The sequence below is a fragment of the Lathyrus oleraceus genome, chromosome 5, assembly GCF_024323335.1.
Source record: "Lathyrus oleraceus cultivar Zhongwan6 chromosome 5, CAAS_Psat_ZW6_1.0, whole genome shotgun sequence".
Lineage (NCBI taxonomy): Eukaryota > Viridiplantae > Streptophyta > Magnoliopsida > Fabales > Fabaceae > Lathyrus > Lathyrus oleraceus.
The window spans coordinates 82,350,395-82,369,554 of NC_066583.1; the positions used below are offsets into that span (position 1 = coordinate 82,350,395).

Here is a 19,160-nt window from a genome sequence, read left to right on the forward strand (position 1 = left end):
GAACACAACACAACAACACTAGTTGTATTGCAGTGTGTTGCAATAAGCAAAGTACAAGTGAAAAGAAAATGGCGTGTTGAGTGGGCGAAGATTTTCATGCTTTGCCACTGAATCAAAACGCAGATCGTGAACTGAACTTCATTGATCTGCATCACTCTCTGTCACAATAACAAGATGGAAGCTTCTTCCGGAATGGTTGCTGGGTCCCACAAACGGAACGAGCTTGTTCGGATTCGTCACGATTCTTCTGACAGCGGGGTTAGTAATCTAGACCTTAATTACAATGTTGTTGTTATGCTTTTCTGCGTCACCCTAAGTTTAGATCGGATCTGGTTGGTCATGGACTCAATTGATTCGTGTTTTTAATTCTAACTTTGGTATAAATTTGGTATAATATGTTATGAATTTAATTAATTAAGTTAATTAGATTATTAATATAGAGATTGTTTATTGTACCATACAGCCGAAACCATTGAAGAATTTGAACGGACAAATCTGTCAAATATGTGGTGAAAATGTTGGATTAACAGCTACTAGTGATGTGTTTGTTGCTTGCAATGAGTGTGGTTTCCCTGTTTGTCGACTTTGTTATGATTATGAGCGAAAAGATGGGAATCAATCTTGTCCTCAGTGCAAAACTAGATACAAAAGGCACAAAGGTTGGTTAGTTAGTTTGTAGGTTCGTTTGTGTTTTTGGTTTGGTATGGTGTTTTATGGATCTTGATTTTGATTTGAAATGATGAATCTGGATATATTAGGGAGTGCTAGAGTGGATGGAGATGATGATGAAGATGATGGTGATGATATAGAAAATGAGTTCAATTATGGACAAGGGAACACAAAGTCAAGGAGGCAATGGGAAGATGATGCCGACCTGTCTTCGTCTTCTAGACGCGATTACCAGCAACCGATTCCCCTTCTTACTAATGGTCAAACGGTAATCTATCGATCTGTTTTAGGATAATATATGGTTTCCATTATTGGATCTCACTTTAGTCTTTATTCTTGTGCCGTAATGGACAAGTTAGTGTCGACTATCATGAGATGGACTTTTCTTTACTCAATGGATTTAATGTTGACAGATGTCCGGTGAGATCCCGTGTGCTACACCCGATACTCAATCTATTCGAACTACTTCAGGTCCTTTGGGCCCATCTGAGAAAGGTCACGCACTTCCCTATATCGATCCAAGGCAACCAGGTATAGTGTTAATTTGAAGTTGTGCTATATTTTTATAGTTATTGTATTATTGTGATTCTTCATTTGACTGTATATTTGTTATCATAGTTCCGGTGAGAATTGTGGATCCTTCAAAGGACTTAAATTCTTATGGTTTGGGAAATGTCGACTGGAAGGAAAGGGTTGAAGGTTGGAAGTTGAAGCACGAGAAAAATATGGTACAAATGACTGGTAGATATGCTGAGGGGAAAGGAGGAGGAGGAGATATTGAAGGGACTGGTTCTAATGGAGAAGAACTTCAAATGTAAGTCACTTATGCTGTTTCGTTAGATGTTAAATGATTTATGCTAGAGGGCCATTTCTTAAGGTCGGGTTGTGTGACCTGATTCCCCTAAACTCAGATTTTAATTTCTTTTAGTGCACTGGAAGTAGTGCAACCCTAGGGTACATCTAGATGAATTTCAGGTTCCTAATGCTGTAGAATGTGGTGATGGATAAGGAGGAAATGATGAGATTAATGAAGATGCAAATTTTATGTTATGGAAGATATGATTATCCTTATTGTTGTGTTAGGAATTTGATCTAGAGTCCAGGCTTGGAGTATTTTCTTTTGTGAAATTTTAGGCTTATGAAATTTTAGGCTTATGAAATTTTAGTTGAGTTTGCTTTAAGTATTTACTCGGATTGAATTTCATTTCAAGTTATATGGTCCATTGATTTTGTTTTTGACAGGGTTGATGATGCTCGACAACCTATGAGTCGGATTGTACCTATTTCTTCATCTCAATTGACCCCTTATCGTGTTGTCATCGTACTCCGGCTGATAATTCTTGGTTTCTTCTTGCAATATCGTGTAACTCACCCAGTAAACGATGCATATCCACTGTGGTTGACATCAGTTATCTGTGAGATTTGGTTTGCGTTATCCTGGATTTTGGATCAGTTTCCAAAGTGGTCGCCCATTAACCGTGAGACTTATCTTGACAGGCTTGCTATAAGGTTTGGATCGACCGGTTTCTCTTCCCTTTTGGACTTGCCTTGGTTTAACTTTGATGCGAGTTTTTCTATTCCGCTAATCTTCGTTTGTCTTGTGTAGATACGATCGAGACGGAGAACCATCACAGTTGGCTCCTATTGACGTTTTTGTCAGTACAGTGGACCCACTCAAAGAGCCGCCTCTTGTCACTGCAAATACTGTTTTGTCTATACTCTCTGTTGATTACCCCGTCGACAAGGTTTCCTGCTATGTATCAGATGATGGTTCAGCTATGCTGACTTTTGAAGCCTTATCAGAAACAGCTGAGTTTGCAAAGAAGTGGGTGCCCTTTTGCAAAAAACACAATATTGAGCCCAGAGCTCCTGAGTTTTATTTTGCCCAGAAGATTGATTACTTAAAGGACAAGATTCAACCTTCTTTTGTTAAGGAGCGACGAGCAATGAAGGTTTGTTTTTAGGCATCAATCATGTTTTCATTTCCATATGTGTGTAGAAAATTAAATATGGATATTTGTGCTTAACAGAGAGAATATGAAGAATTCAAAGTAGGGATCAATGCCTATGTTGCCAAAGCTCAGAAGACGCCAGAGGAAGGTTGGACAATGCAGGATGGAACTCCTTGGCCCGGAAATAACTCTAGGGATCATCCTGGAATGATTCAGGTATTACGATTTTCCCTACAACGCTCATAACCTCTACTGTTATTGATATTTTCAGTTTAGTTAATATTATTTTGTGGTATGCAGGTGTTTTTAGGTCATAGTGGAGGGCTTGACACAGATGGTAATGAGCTGCCTAGGCTTGTCTATGTTTCTCGTGAAAAGCGACCTGGCTTCCAACATCACAAGAAGGCTGGAGCTATGAATGCTTTGGTTTGTCATACTGAAATGTTTTATTTTATGTTTTCAACGGTGTTGTCTGCTTTATTTTGGTTGTGTCTTGCTCTTGTCCCGTGTCTTGTTTTTGTTCCTATCGAGTCTCTGTCCTTGATGTGGCAATAATATTTATTAGAAAGATAGGTTTTGAATGTATCTAACCTTGGTTTATTTCGTGTGATGTAGATTCGAGTTTCCGCTGTTTTGACCAACGGTGCATATATGTTGAATGTTGATTGTGATCACTACTTCAATAATAGCAAAGCTCTTAAAGAAGCAATGTGTTTCATGATGGATCCTGCTTATGCCAAGAAGACATGCTATGTGCAATTTCCTCAGAGATTTGATGGCATTGACTTGCACGATCGATATGCCAATCGCAATATTGTCTTCTTCGATGTACGACTTTGTTCTTTTGTAATTTTTCCAATGTTGTAACTAAGAATTTTTCTCCTTGCGTTACTCTCCACTGATTTGGCTGAACCTCATTTTTGTCATCCGTCAGATCAACATGAAAGGTCATGATGGTATTCAAGGCCCAGTCTATGTCGGAACTGGTTGCTGTTTCAATAGGCAGGCTTTATATGGTTATGATCCTGTTTTGACCGAGGAAGATCTCGAACCTAACATTATTGTGAAGAGCTGTTGTGGTTCTAGAAAGAAGGGTAGGGGTGTCAATAAGAAGTACGGTGACAAGAAGAGGGGTGTCAAAAGAACTGAATCCACCATTCCCATATTTAATATGGAGGATATAGAGGAGGGTGTTGAAGGTAATACTACTATCAAAACATATCTCTTGTAACCCCCTTATTCACAGTTCTTACCCTTTTAGAACTTAAAATTTAGTTTTCATGTAAGAAAATTGTCTGTTGTAACTTGTTTGTCGGATATACTGAGATTGCCTAAAAGACGGTATTACATGTCTTTTTGCAGGTTATGATGATGAAAGGTCACTTCTAATGTCTCAGAAGAGCTTGGAGAAGCGTTTTGGACAGTCGCCAGTTTTTATTTCTGCTACCTTCATGGAGCAGGGTGGCATTCCACCTACAACCAATCCCGCAACTCTTCTTAAGGAAGCAATACATGTTATCAGCTGCGGTTATGAAGACAAGACAGAATGGGGCAAAGAGGTGAACATGTCTATTCATATTGTGTGATTGATAAGCAGGTTGTTTATTTAGCTATTAATAATCATTTTTCTGACTTCACCAGATTGGATGGATCTATGGTTCTGTGACTGAAGATATCTTGACCGGGTTTAAGATGCATGCACGTGGTTGGATTTCCGTCTATTGCATGCCACCTCGTCCAGCATTTAAGGGTTCTGCGCCCATCAATCTTTCTGACCGTCTCAATCAAGTGCTTCGGTGGGCCTTAGGTTCAATCGAGATTTTCCTTAGCAGACATTGTCCCTTATGGTATGGCTACAACGGAAGGATGAGGCCTCTCATGAGGCTTGCTTATATCAACACAATTGTCTACCCTTTTACCTCACTCCCGCTGATTGCGTACTGTACGCTTCCCGCATTTTGTCTTCTCACAAATAAATTTATTATTCCCGAGGTAGGCGATTTCTTTTATCTTATTTCTGACTGTTAAACTTATAACTACTGATTCTGGATCCTGACATTTGGTTAATCTTTCTGCAGATAAGTAACTTTGCAAGCATGTGGTTTATCCTTCTCTTTATATCCATTTTTACTACTTCGATTCTCGAGCTTAGGTGGAGTGGTGTCGGTATAGAAGACTGGTGGAGAAACGAACAGTTTTGGGTTATCGGTGGAACATCCGCACATCTTTTCGCCGTGTTCCAAGGGCTTCTCAAAGTGCTCGCCGGGATTGACACAAATTTTACTGTCACATCAAAGGCATCAGACGAAGACGGGGACTTCGCCGAGCTATACGTGTTCAAATGGACATCACTTCTCATCCCTCCTACAACCGTGCTTATTGTGAACTTGGTAGGTATTGTGGCTGGTGTATCTTTTGCCATAAACAGTGGTTACCAATCTTGGGGTCCACTATTTGGAAAGCTTTTCTTTGCTATATGGGTGATTGCCCATTTATACCCTTTCTTGAAGGGTCTATTGGGAAGACAAAATCGTACTCCGACGATCGTTATCGTCTGGTCTATTCTCCTTGCTTCTATATTCTCCTTATTGTGGGTCAGGATTGACCCCTTCATCACTGATCCCAACAAAGCATCAGCCAATGGTCAATGTGGTATCAACTGTTAGTTTATTGAAGATTCATTTGTATTTTTACCACACCCCTTTTGATTTGAAGAGACATTCAAGATTGCAGAAGTGTATATAAACAAGAATTCAGCTTGGAGTTAGTCCTATTTATGCATGGAAAATAGGATGGGAGATAAAGTTATAAACCAGCATAGCATTCTTGTTTCTTTTGTTTATTTATTCACATGTTTCCTCTTTGGGGTCCTTACAAGGATAGTTATGTTGAGAGGTGTCTATGTTGTATTTTTTTGTCCACATAGTATAAAATTTGTTTATGACAGTAATATAGTTAAAGCAAACAAGGTGTAATGTACTGTTTAGTGGTTGTCTAGTGTGCTCTACAATGGTGTCTTACATTTGATGAACATTGGATATAATATTTTGATGGTCTGGGTTTTGTGTGAGTGACCAAGACCAAGGTTTGTTTTTTTAATGATTTTCATGAATGTCTTTTCTTCAGCTCACTTTCTAATGGCTTCCATTAACCTCACCATTTTCCTTGCTTGCTTACCATTGCCATGATCATGAATTCCTTTACCATCTTTGAAGTATATAAATGTATGTTGGTTGAAAAAACACCTATAGTATTGTTGGTAAATCTTGTCCTAAATAAAATGGTTCTGAAGTATCCAAACAAATTGTTGTAAAAAATGAAAAAAAGAGACTCTGCATAAATGATTACTTACTGAATTATAGGAGCCATTGTCCTTTACAAGGGGTTTGAACTAATGCTATATACTCTGCCGCTGAAGATGATCTAGATATAACTGATTGCTTCTTACTTTTCCAACTTATCAATGATTACAAAATCCTATTGTGGACTTCCTAGTGTCAAGACATGCTCCTATGTGAATCACATTAGTTGTATTGTATTGTTTGAATTTAAGGTAAATGGCTCAAACATATGTGAAGTAAATGGTTCAAGCATAGTTGAATTTAAGGTAAATGGCTCAAACATATGTGAAGTAAATGGTTCAAGCATAGTTGAGGTTGGTGGCTCAGACATATTAGTTGAGGTTATTGGCTCAGGTATGTTTGAGGTTGGTGGCTCATGCATAATAGGTAATAATATTGTAGGAGGCTGAGGCATATGGTGATGATTATGGATATCATCAAACAAATCATATAAACTAGTATTGTAGTTTTGAGATGCAATCACTGGTTCAATACCCTCATATAGTTTTAACAAATGAGAAAAAATGTGCTCAAAGAAAAATATGGCATATATATTACATCAATAATATAAAAAGATTCATTAAAACATTTGTTCCCTACAAAACATGTGGTTATTAAAAAGAACCCTAGGCCAACTTAATGGTTATTGGGTTGATTCTCTTCATGCACTGGATTTTTTTCTAGAACAACACATGGTCAGTTGCATGTTATGAATGGTACAAACAATACCTGTTTTAAAATTGGTATGTCACTAATACCCTTAGAACTTTGGTTAGGATAAATCAAGACTTTAAATTCATCTGATGGAATGACAACTTGGCTTTCTTGTGGAACAAGTAATGAGTAAGCTTTGTAAATATTTAAGAGTGAATCCATTAATATAATTTGGAATCTAACAGATGAGTATTGATCATTAAAACCCTTCAAAAAAATAAATAACTTGGTCTCCATCTGTGAGCACAAACCTTATCAATGACTTTACAAGTAACATCACAGTTGCATTGAGGGATTGGACAATTAACATTTAGGTTCATCATAAATATGTATAACCTTCTAAACTCCTTTTTGCAAGTAAGAAAGATTAACTTATTAGAATTAATAAACTCATACATCAAAGGTTTATCCTAAGTAGTCCAAGACATGTAAGACTCTCATGCATCAAAGGTTAAGCCTAAGTAAACCAAGATATGAGAAACTCTCAACAAAATTTAACTTCAAAATTAGGACTCGTGAGTTCTATACAGTAAATAAGATTACAAAGAAGATTTTGACCTTGAAATCATGCAGCCAAGACACAATGAAAAACCTGGCTGCAACCATAAATAAACAAAAAAAAATCATCATTCCATTCTCAGACACAAGACTTTTGCGGGGGTGACGGAAAAATCCAACAATACAAGAAAACCCAAAGTAAGTTAACCAAATGCTTAAAAAAGGTATGCAGCAGTTCCACAACTTAATTTCAGTGGAAACAAAAACACTTAATTCATTCATTCCTTCTCGTCATTATCTATAAGTATCTTCTTGCATGCTTCGTAACACATGAAAGAGATTCCTGCGGCCGGCACTAACTTCATGCAACTAGGTCCAAGCCCTCTATATAGACCCTGGATCCCTTCTTTTTCTAGTATGCTAACAAGTGCATGAAGGACATCTCTGTAAACCTGTCTTCCACTGAGAGCTCCAACTTGCATTTGCTTGCGAGCCACCTCGAGTGGAAAAGTCGCAGTACTTGAAATAGCACCAGCTGCTGAACCAATCAAAAGGGTTTCAATGTTGCCAATCTTCTCTTGTTTGAAAATTTTCTGGTATGCTTTGCGTAGTGTGTCATAGGCAAAGTAATTGGTAGCAGAATATGGAATAACACCAATAAGACTAGGAGTAAGGCCTCTGTATAGTTCGGCAGGACCCTCTTCTTTAATTATTTTCACGAATGCATCAAGGAGACCATTATAAACACCTCTCTGCAATATCACTAATCAAGCTTAAGTACTTTCTCCCTTCTATTTTCAAATATGATGCTTAAACATTAATACGGGAAATCAAACTTATGTATATCTGTTTGACAAACACATAAATTAAGCGCTTATAGCATAAGTACTTATCATAAAAGTATTTTTGTTGAAATTATTTCCGTAACAAAAGATAGATTATTTTCATACAAGCTATCTTGTAGAGCTTATGAAAATCAGGTGAAAACAACTTGTGGACTTGTTTCTATAAACTCTTCCAAATAGTCTCACGAGTACGTATAAGTTATGTCAGCAGATAAACTCAAATAAGTCAATCCAAACAAACCAATATTATATGTGCATACCTGGATAGTTAGTCTAGTCTTGAGTAGTTCAAGTGGATATGTGCATATAGTTGAACTCACTCCAGCACAGGCACCTGCAATCAATGATGCAGGAACTGGGAGTTTGGATTGCTCCCCGGGCTTTGCGGATAGGTTCTTGTTTACCGTATCATAAGCAAATAGCTGCAGAAACATAGAAAACAATTTGAGATAAAGCAGAACTACAATGTAGAGTCCAGATTCATTTATCATGTTCGTTTGATAACAGGGATTTGGCTGACCTGTTAGAAAGCTAATAAACAAGTTAACGCGCAGAAAATTGCGAAGCACAGACTAAAAGAAAGATACTTGCTCATTGACTTACCTGATGAGCCATTTATATATTTAAGACCCCACCTATAATACAAGAAACAAGAACAAAGCACCATCATATGAAGGTTTTCTGGCAATATAAATCAAAGAAATTCAAGTCCTAAACCTGCTTAAATTCACAATGATTTCAGAAATCATACTCAACTTCGGTATCAGCAAAGCAATCCAGTTAAAAAAACACCTTTTTATAAACAACCAAGTATCAAGAACTATCATTTAGAGATAAACAGAAACAGAAGCAGTGTGGCATGTATGAAGCATTACCTCAATGGCCTTGCTCGGCGCAACACGAATGACATTAACTAGATTACCCCTAAACAAACCCTTCCATCCATCCGTTTTCATAATATCATTGAAAACCTCAGTGCTAGAATGACCACTACTCCCAACCATCAAATGAGTCCTAATAGTCTCCAATGGCGCCACAGTGGTACGAGAAATCGCCCCGGCAATTGCTCCACTACACAGCCTTCTAATAGAAGGATTCCTAATCTTAATCCTGAGTTTAAACCCACCATTTTTACTCTTGGCCTTAACACCTTCTTCACCTTCTTCCACTTCCCCCTTCACCTTAACCCCATTAGCCTCAAATTTCCACAGTGATTGAATATACTTAACGTATAATTCATTGAAAGGAAGTTTAGGGTCATCACCATTTTCATTGGAATCAGAAGGATTGGGTTGTTGAACACCAAACCCTATTCCCATTTGGCCAACACTAGCAAACAAACCTCCAGGATAAGAGTAGTCTTCATGAGAAAGTGAGAAAAACCCATCTGTTTTACTATGAGATAGTTGGATTTTGTTCCTACCCATGAACCAAAAAGACGTTTTGAATTGTTGGGTGTGATAAATTTTGAAGCTTTATGGTGTTCCTTGTAGGGGTAGTAGAAAGAAGTAGTTAGAGTGTGAGATTCATGGCTTGAAGTGTAGAGTATTCATTGAATTGAATGGTTGGTTCTGAATTTGGAAATGATTGGTGAGGAATCTTACGTTAATTAGTTATCACATAAATATGGAATCGAGGTATGTTTGGTTTTTGTTTTGTTTGCTGCGGCTGTCTCTTCGAAGTGCGGAGGAGTGAGTTAGTGTTGAAGTGCTACCACCGAATCCATACCATCTTTTTCATTTTTTATTACTTACTGTATAATTGTATTTATCCCTCGTTAATAAAAAAATATTAATTCTAAAAATAGTTTTGTGATTTTATTAAGACTTTAAATTAGAAAGTTTTTCTTGAATATATATGTATTTAATACATTGGAAATTAAAATGATTAATTTTTTAATAATTTTTTTTATTAATAGTTAATAAGATCCTTTAATATAATACACGTTGATCATTAAATGATAGTGTAAAATTATTTTATATTGTCGGTTGTTTAAAATCAAAAGATTAGTTGACTTGAAATTGATAAGAAATAAGCATGACTATTAGGTAGTTGACTTGGGCCATTATGTTTTCAACGAAGTAAAAAAGTAAGAGTTGCTAAAGACTATGAGCCGGCTTATACTGATTATACTAGAACCGACATTGCATATGTCGTGAGATTGTTCTGTAAGTTTATTAGCAGATAGAGTAACGTGCATTTGCAAGCTATTGAGAGAGTCATGCAATATCTTAAAAGGATTGTGAATATCGATTTACATTATTAGAGATTTTCTGATGTACTTGAAGGATACAATGATGAAGATTGGAACACCTTATCAGATGATTCAAAAGTAAGTAGTGACTATATATTCAATATAGTTGGAGAAATTGTATCTTGTAAATCAAAGAAACACAATATGTTGGCTCAGTCCACGATGCAGTCTAATATGATAACATTAATGAATGCTAGTGAATGAGCAAGTTGATTAAGATGCTTGCCGGTTGAGATTTGTTTGTGAGAAAAACCCATGCCACATGTGTTGATCAACTCCAATAGTACCACACTATTGTAAAAATTGAGAATTGTTATTATAACGGTAAGAGACGCCAAATACGAAGAAAATACAAGACTATTAGAGAGTTTATCTCTAAAGGAGCTGCAAGAATGGATCATGTACGCACATATGAGAATTTAGCAGATTCTTTTACGAAGAGATTAGCTAGAGAGGAAGTCCTTAATATAGATGAGACTAATTCCTATATATAAATGAGATTCTTCCATAGCATGATCTAACACAGAACAAGTTATTACTTCCATAAGGCCAAAGCACCACATCTAACTGGTCATCAGTAGGACTGAAATCTTGCAACACTTGTAAAAGTTCTTTTTTTTTTAAAGTGATCTCATACCTCTTTGCAGAGGTCCAATATGTTTTCAATGTCCATACTTCAACTAACCAATCCCCCATATTACTCACACTAGCATCTTTATTTACATATACCTGGAAACATATTGGGAATTGAATTGATAAGCTATCCTCTCCCAACCATCCGCCTGTCCAAAAAGGAATCTTCATTCCATCACCCAACCTGAAAGTAAAATGTTGCAAAATCCCTCTAGGTTCATCATAGATCTTCATGAGATCTCTCCATCATAATGACTCTTTTAATTTTTTACCTAAGACTTCTTTGAACCATAATCTTCTTATGAAGTTACCATATCTCTCCTTCAATATCCCTTTCCAAATTACTTTATCTAACACGAGTGGTCATCACGCATCTTGATACTACACTTGTTGAATCATTCCTTGGGCGTGCATTATTTTGACTACTTGCTAATACATGTTGCCAACACCATCATCTACTTATAAGTATTCAAGCTATCACCAGATTTCTCTACTCAACTCCAAACTTAAAACTAATGGTTTGCCCTCTAGTAGAGTTTGTTCCTCTATAAACTATTAGTAAAGTTCATTCTCTTGAAAGAATTACTTAGTTATTTTCCTTCTCAACGTTTAAATTTGAGAAACAACTAAATAATAGAACACATGGTACAATGATACAATTTTTACGTGACTGTTTACCGTCGAAATTGATAAATAAACGCTAGTCTTCCAAATTTAGATATCTTTGGTTACTTACAGGATTGACTAGATTGATCCTAGAACATATGTTGTTATTTAGTTTTTGGGTTCGTTAATTATAAACATTTCGACAATGTTCTTTAAAGTGTTTGTAGGAACATTATAAATTCTTTAACAAAACGCAGGAGTAAAGACTTGTAAAGTAAATGACGAAATCTTAAATATTGAAATTGTTGTAGTAAATGTAAATTACACAATCTTGTGAGGTTTGGTGGCCTAGAAAATTGTGATATTTACAAAAACCCTGTTTCTTTCGCTGTTCTAACGGAGGTATTTTAGCGCCAAAAGACACTATCATTTGGCCATCTTTGACTAACAAGTTGAAAATTTTGCCACACTTGGTAAAGTCAAAGATATATGTCTTCTTAGGGAATTTATCATTCTTATTTGGTTCGATAGGATTTTCCCGTTTGAAGGTGCTAGAACCTTGCAAGAATAGGGTGACCCTTGTTTTAATTCGGCCAAGTCGATTTCACTCCCGTCGAAACCTTAAGGGTCATTATTCGTTTCCCGATCATCTTCATCTATGTCAACATACGCTACCCTTTCTTTCCTATTACTCTTAGTTGCTCTGGCTTTTTCATCCTTCAAACGTTCTACCTGTCGAGCTCTATCGGCTAACTTGACCATATCCCTCAAATATTGAGTGTCTAATTTATTTCTGATGGAATAATCTAATCCACCAACGGCCATTTCGACCAGTTCATGTTCAGGCACCTGTGTGAAACACCTTGCCTTTAGCAAACGAAACCTATTAAGATAGTCGTCGATTGGCTTAGAAAATTTACGCTTAATACTAGCCAATTCTTTCAGGCTAATCTTCGACTGGCCCAGGTAAAATTGTTCATGGAACAATCTTTCTAGACGAGTCCAATCATGAATCGAACTCGCTGGAAGTGTAGTAAACCATGTGAAGACGTTTTTAGTGAGCGAACTAGGGAACTATTTTATCCTTAAGTTTTCGTTATTCTCTAAGTCTCCTGCTTCAATTAGATATCTCGCCACATGTTCGACAGTCGATTCACTAGTATCTCTAAATTTTTTTGGGACTTTTAATCCCTTAGGAAATTCAGTTTGCAAGATATAGGCAGACAACGGGGAACTATAATTTGGCCTGTGAAGGCCAACATTCATCCCATTTCACGCCATAATCCTTTCGATCATTACTTCCAAATTGTTATCTCTTGCCATACCATCATATCGAACCTGACGTATGACCCCGTCAACATTTTGATTCCTATTGACCATTACCACCCTTGGTTCCCTTCTCCTGGCACTTGTTGTTCGTTCCCGGGGTTTTAGACTCCAACCCCCTGATTTTCCATGTCTATTCGGGGTTCATTTCGATGGGCTTGGTTAATAGTAGGATCCTCTTCAAGGATTGCTCCTTGGTTTTCTAATAACTGTTCCCTTCGAAGTTGTCGAGGCGCTTGTGGAACTCCAAAGAAAGCTACAATTCACGTCATCTGCACTGCCATTTTTTTGGTTTATTTGAGTGGTATTTTGAATAAAAGGATTGAATATTGTGCCCATTTGTTGGGCCAACATATGGACCATCTCATGGTTACTTTCGTCCATGTGCTGCCTTAAAACTGCTGTAGAGTTTGTAGTAAAATTGAGCATTTGTTGGGTAGGAAATCCCATCCCTAAGGGTGGACTAATTCAAACCATATTATTCACAACATATCCATACCCTTGCACAAACAAAAACGTGTTTACCACTGGGTCAACCGATGTTGACGCCACGTTGTGCAAATTCACCATCATCGAAGTTGGCATGCCATGTGGCTGTTCTCGACCATTTAAAGACATCGTAACTCCAGTCACATAAGGCCTGAATACGCTAGATCCTACTGGAGGAGGGATCACTTGTTGACCTTGCGTCCTCACAGGAGATAAAATTGGTCCACTGTGAGTATTCGACGATATGGCCATCGTACTTGCCGTGAACGGAATTGCTTCGGACACAGATACTGCGACCATAGTTTCTCCATTATTATTTGGAGGATTCACCATCCTTATTGGTATCTCTTCGTTATCAGTGGTTATTTTACCACTTCTTAATCTCATGCAACAAAGTTAAAGGAAACTAGAAATGAAGAACTTCTAATTTTTTCCACAAATTCTATCTAACAACACCGGTCCCACTGGGCGTGCCAATTTGTTTACTGTTGAAATTGGTAAACAAGTATTAGTCTTCCAAGTTTAGATATCTTTGGTTACTCACATGATCGACTAGATTGATCATAGAACATGTGTTGTTATTTAGTTTTTGGGTTCTTTAATTATGAACATTTCGACAATGTTCTTTAAAGTTGTTTGTAGGAATGTTATAAATTCTTTAACAAAATGCAGGAGTAAAAGCTTGTTAAGTAAATGACTTCAAAATAAATGACGAAATCTTAAATATTGAAATTGTTGTAGTAAATGTAAATGACACAATTTTAAATGACTTTGTTAAAAGAATAAAATCTGGTATTCACACGTACATTTTCACTCAGGAACACTCGTTTCTCACGCACATGTGCTTTGAGTTAAATTTAGATTTTTTTTGTACAAAGTTGAACACCCCTTCCCTAATGGATAAGTGTCATATTTATATTAAATCGAAAATAATCGCTATCCAACGATCTTTTTCTCCAGAAGATGCCACGTCTTCGATTTGCATGCATTCCGCTGCTCAGAGCCCTCCACGTGTCTTCAAGAAACTGATAAGGCCAAAAAGCCGTTATACTGCGTCGAACGCTACTCCATGTAAGCTTCGTCGAACTCCAGTTTAGGCCAAAACATCTCTAAGTCCTAAATCACAACTTTCTTCGTCGAAATATTCTTATTAACCTTTTTGTCAAAGTCAACACATTCTTTTTCAGAATATTTCTTTGAATCTTATGACCAATTCCTAACATTTTATGCGTGTCGAAATCCCAACCATAACAAAATGTAAAATGTCATGTACGACAAGATTTACTATCAATTCAAGGGACGAAAAATAACTTGCCAATAGTACAAAGCACAAAAGAACTACTTTATCAAAAGATCAAAACCATCCGACAGTAAACCAAAAAGATCTTATATAAAGATTTAACTTTTTACTATTTTATTCATCACACTACACAACAATCAAACATTGAATACATTTTTTAGAATAAATTTGAGAAGAAAAGTAAAGAACTTAAAAAAAAATGAACATCTATAAAAAAAAAGCTTTACTGAGAAAATTGAATTTTGTTTCATGTTCTTTGAACTTTAAAATAAAATTGCACGGGTTTTGGTTATCTCCTTCGAACTTTGTATTATCCTTTTTTATTGAATAAAATTCGGCTAGTGGTTTTGGATTGAATCAGTGATGATGGCAACCTAGTCAACACCATCATCTGCTCTTGATTTGTTGGTTTGGTTTTGTGGTATCAACCTAATTGGAATGAAATGCACTCTCCAATGTCTCTAACTCCTTTTAGCCAAATAAAAAAAATGTCACATTAAATCTTCTTTTATTTAAAGCAAACCAATCCATCACTTACACAAATGACATATTAAAACATTGTTACACACATGTCGAAAATGAAACTAGTGATGCATAAATTGCCACGAGATACAGTGTTCTGAGATCAAATCCTTGACTGAAAACTTGAGAATACATTGAATGTTTGAATTGTTTAAAAAGAATACCACTACACGAATAGCCGTCATTAATGGAACTCGATCACGCACGAATAGGTTCTTGCTTTCTCATATTCCATTAACATCATGGTGGGTCGTTTCTTTTGTTCATTTATTTAATCCCCCAAACCTCATCTATAACTTTTTAAAGTTAAACTAAAACTACCTTGATTATCTCATGACATGATTTCCATTAGCAACTATTAATTTAAAAAAAAAATTAGCGTCGTGATAAACATGAAAATTAATCTTGATGATGCTTATAAATTCAGAGTGCACATGTACACACAGCATCAAGCCCAAAGAAATACTAGAGTTAGCATATCTTGGTTTGAAAAAGAATAATGAAAATATTAAACCTTGTAATAATTTCAAGCCTATTGCTCAAACAAATGACGACCCTAATTCTCGCAGATGTTGGTACTGCTGCTTCTTACGGACCTCCGTACATACGTGAGTCAAATCTGCGTCTTTGTAGTCAGATGTTTTTGTAGTCAGAATCTGTGTCTTTGTAGTCAGATGTTTTTACAGAACTATCAACTGTGTGTTGTATTTAGTTTGCATGATAATAATGTTACGTACTATTTGGTTGATTTTTCAGCTACTTCTTGTGATGGAAGTAGGAGAGAGCAGTTTCCTCCCGGTAACATGTTTGTGGCAGTGAATGAAGGGTTATGGGATAATGGTGCAGCATGTGGGAGAAGATACAGAGTGAGATGTGTGAGTGGAATGAATAAGCCATGCAAAGGTGGTAGTATTGATGTTAAAGTTGTTGATTCTATTACTTCTTGTACAAAGTCTTCATGCCCCCACACTTTTCATATGTCAACGGAAGCATTTGCAGCTATCTCACGTTTCCTTAATGCAAATATCAATATTGAATATATTCAGTAAGTTTATGTATTTTATTATTAGATCATATGTATATTTTTATAATATATCCTAACTTTTTATCTAATTAAAATACTATTTGTTCATACAGGATATGATGGATATAGAAAATTCCACTGAGAGACCATTGGTCAAAATGTTGCAGAATTATATGGGAATTGAATAAACACACGATATAGATTTTATGTAATTCATTATCGATACATATTCTAAGAAGTAGCAAATCAAATTAATGTTTTTGCTTTCTTTCCATTATTTGCCTTTAAACATACTGTTAAACTGCATAAACACACTTTTCCACACCGCCTTAACAAACCTGCATACCCCTTTACTCTTGATCAATACAACTTCTCTTTTGCTTATAAAAAAACAAACCTTCATTGAAAAAAATGAAGATAGTAACAAGATTTTGGACAGGAGCATAAGACACATTCTGCAACGAAATGCCTGGCAGATAGATCAACACGAGTCGGCAACCGACATAACAATAATTTACGGTCAAACACCTGATTTTTCGAAGAAACATGTAATTTTCACAATTGTTTAATGCTTTTTTATGAAAAATGCTAACAAATGCTTTAAGATTTTTTTTAAGGATGTAAAAAGGTAATGTTTTTTTAAAATATGTATAATTAATTAATTATAAATTGAAATCATCAATTTTTTAAAATAATATTTTTTTAATTTATAATTCTTAAAAAGTGTTTTTTGGGACGTTCGTTAGCATAACCTTTATTTTATTATCCCACATAAAAATATGAAGTATTCGACCAATCAACAGAGTGAAATAACAATTGGATTATAAATTTGAAATAAGAAAAGTTTTAGAGCTAGAGAAGTTTATTAGTAAGGGAATACCAATAAATGTATGTACTAAGAAGTGTACTAGAAATCTCCCTTAAAATCAATAAAAACAGGAAACCTCATCATTTGTGCACTAACCTACTAAAAACAAGTAAGCAAAAAAGTAATCAGTAATCAGTAACAAGTAAACAAGCTTATAAGAAGTAACCATTAGTTCAAATAAGAGATTTAACCTCAATTTTTTAGAGATTTAATAACTGATTTTTTTGGTGTTGTTGTTACCGGTATTTTAAGTATGATTTTGAAATCGATTTTAAAAAAGATATGATAAATAGATTTAATATCGATGATAAATTGGTGTTATAGATATTACATATTGGTGTTAAAATTAAAATTCGACACCTTTTTTATCCTTTAAAGAGATAAAATACTTATAAATCGTACCTATTTTTTTTCAAAAATCGATGTTAAAGTTTAATGGAGAGTAGTTTGATTAAAAACCAACTTATGATATTTGTTTTTACATAAAAAAAGAGGTAGAACATATATATCATATCAAATTTCTTCAAAATTGGGTGTTAAAAATTTAACAGAGTTATTTGGTCAGAAACCAACCTTTCACACCTACTTTTTTTCCTTAAATTAGGTGTATGTATCACACCTATTCTTTATTAAAGTTAATGTTATAAATGACATCTAGGGATGATAATGGATAGGGTTTGGAAAAGGTACTATAGTATCTATTCCCATACCCGAGTATAAAAAAAATCTCCGTACTCGAGTCCATACTCGTATGGGCGTTAACGTATGTGCCCGTACTTGTACCTTGTGGGTATCTAAGTACCCATACCTGTAGCCGTTGCCCACATTTTTAGTAAAAATAAATCGATCAATTATGAAATAACAAATATTTTAAACTTTTTTAAAAATATTTAAAAAAACTCAAATACTTTATTGTTAAATTATAAAACAAACAAACATTTATATTAAAATGTGTGTTACTTTATAGTGCTATTTTTTTAAAAGATTTGAGAGACATGCATTTTTATATAGTAGTATAAATGATAATATATAAATATATATTATGCGGGTATGAGGCGGGTGGGATAATAAGTTATCCGTACCCGCATCCATACCCACTTATTTTAGTGGGTATTTACCCGTGCCAATGCCCGAGCCTATTTTACGAGTTTTTATCCTACTCGTTATGGGTATTTTTTACGGGTACCAGTGAATATGAGCCAAATTGTCATCCCTAATGACATCGAGTGTGATTTAATTTAAAATGAATTATCAACAACTATTATTCTCTAAAATGGATGAGAAAAAATACATAATATAATTGTTTAATCATAAATTTAGTTGAGGGCACATATTGCAAAAAGAATTGAGTCCAAAGTTGTCGGATATTATCAATAACATCCTTGTCATATGATGATGGATAATCATACATCTACAAATACAAAAAATAAAATAAATCAAACGAGAACATGTTAAAACATGAAGTGATGTGATTTACATATTAAACATTGAAATCTTTTGTTATTACCTCATGTAATCCTTGAAATATACTCGTCTGAATAATGTCAAACATATTTTTCATTACATAGTAACCACAAACCCAACTATTATGTTATTGATGTGTCTACGAATTATATATATATATATATATATATATATATATATATATATATATATATATATATATATTATATATATATATATATAATATATATATATATATTATATATATATTAATATAATTCATATGAAATATCATTAAATTTAAAACAATTAACTTACCTTGATAGATATAAAATTAGGTTTTTTATTCATAATATAGTCTCTCATGATGTTATAATCTCTCATAGTCCTAATAAAAAACATATTTAACAAAATCTAATTATACTTAGTATATATAAAGCTAAACAATAGAGAAATCTCAACATAAAATTTAAAAGAGATATTTTACCAGAAGAGAGAGAGAGAGAGAGAGAGAGAGAGAGAGAGAGAGGAGAGAGAGAGAGAGAGAGAGAGAGAGAGAGAGAGAGAGAGAGAGAGAGAGAGAGAGAGAGAGAGAGATAGGAGAGAGAGAGAGAGAGAGAGAGAGAGAGAGAGCGAGAGAGAGAGAGAGAGAGAGAGGAGAGAGAGAGGAGAGAGA

General features: G+C 35.1%; 3 protein-coding genes across 3 annotated transcripts; 2 read left to right on the forward strand and 1 right to left on the reverse strand.

Moving 5' to 3' along the window:
- Window positions 1-5,720, forward strand: LOC127087056 (cellulose synthase A catalytic subunit 1 [UDP-forming]). Its single transcript, XM_051027903.1, has 14 exons — window positions 1-258; window positions 464-659; window positions 759-937; window positions 1,083-1,200; window positions 1,288-1,483; window positions 1,912-2,178; window positions 2,276-2,621; window positions 2,700-2,837; window positions 2,922-3,047; window positions 3,237-3,449; window positions 3,556-3,820; window positions 3,984-4,180; window positions 4,263-4,613; window positions 4,700-5,720. The coding sequence occupies exons 1-14, from the start codon at window positions 175-177 to the stop codon at window positions 5,285-5,287; spliced, it is 3,264 nt and encodes a 1,087-aa protein (XP_050883860.1). The 5' UTR covers window positions 1-174; the 3' UTR covers window positions 5,288-5,720.
- A 1,430-nt stretch (window positions 5,721-7,150) lies between these two features.
- Window positions 7,151-9,749, reverse strand: LOC127087058 (adenine nucleotide transporter BT1, chloroplastic/mitochondrial). The gene is made up of 3 exons (XM_051027905.1): window positions 8,895-9,749; window positions 8,280-8,441; window positions 7,151-7,926 (listed from the first exon to the last, which is right to left on the reverse strand). The coding sequence occupies exons 1-3, from the start codon at window positions 9,444-9,446 to the stop codon at window positions 7,453-7,455; spliced, it is 1,188 nt and encodes a 395-aa protein (XP_050883862.1). The 5' UTR covers window positions 9,447-9,749; the 3' UTR covers window positions 7,151-7,452.
- Window positions 9,750-15,594: 5,845 nt separating this feature from the next.
- On the forward strand, window positions 15,595-16,569 carry LOC127084707 (EG45-like domain containing protein). Its single transcript, XM_051025213.1, has 3 exons — window positions 15,595-15,757; window positions 15,906-16,194; window positions 16,287-16,569. Exons 1-3 carry the CDS (start codon window positions 15,649-15,651, stop codon window positions 16,291-16,293), a joined length of 405 nt encoding a protein of 134 aa, XP_050881170.1. The 5' UTR covers window positions 15,595-15,648; the 3' UTR covers window positions 16,294-16,569.
- The last annotated feature ends 2,591 nt before the right edge of the window (window positions 16,570-19,160 follow it).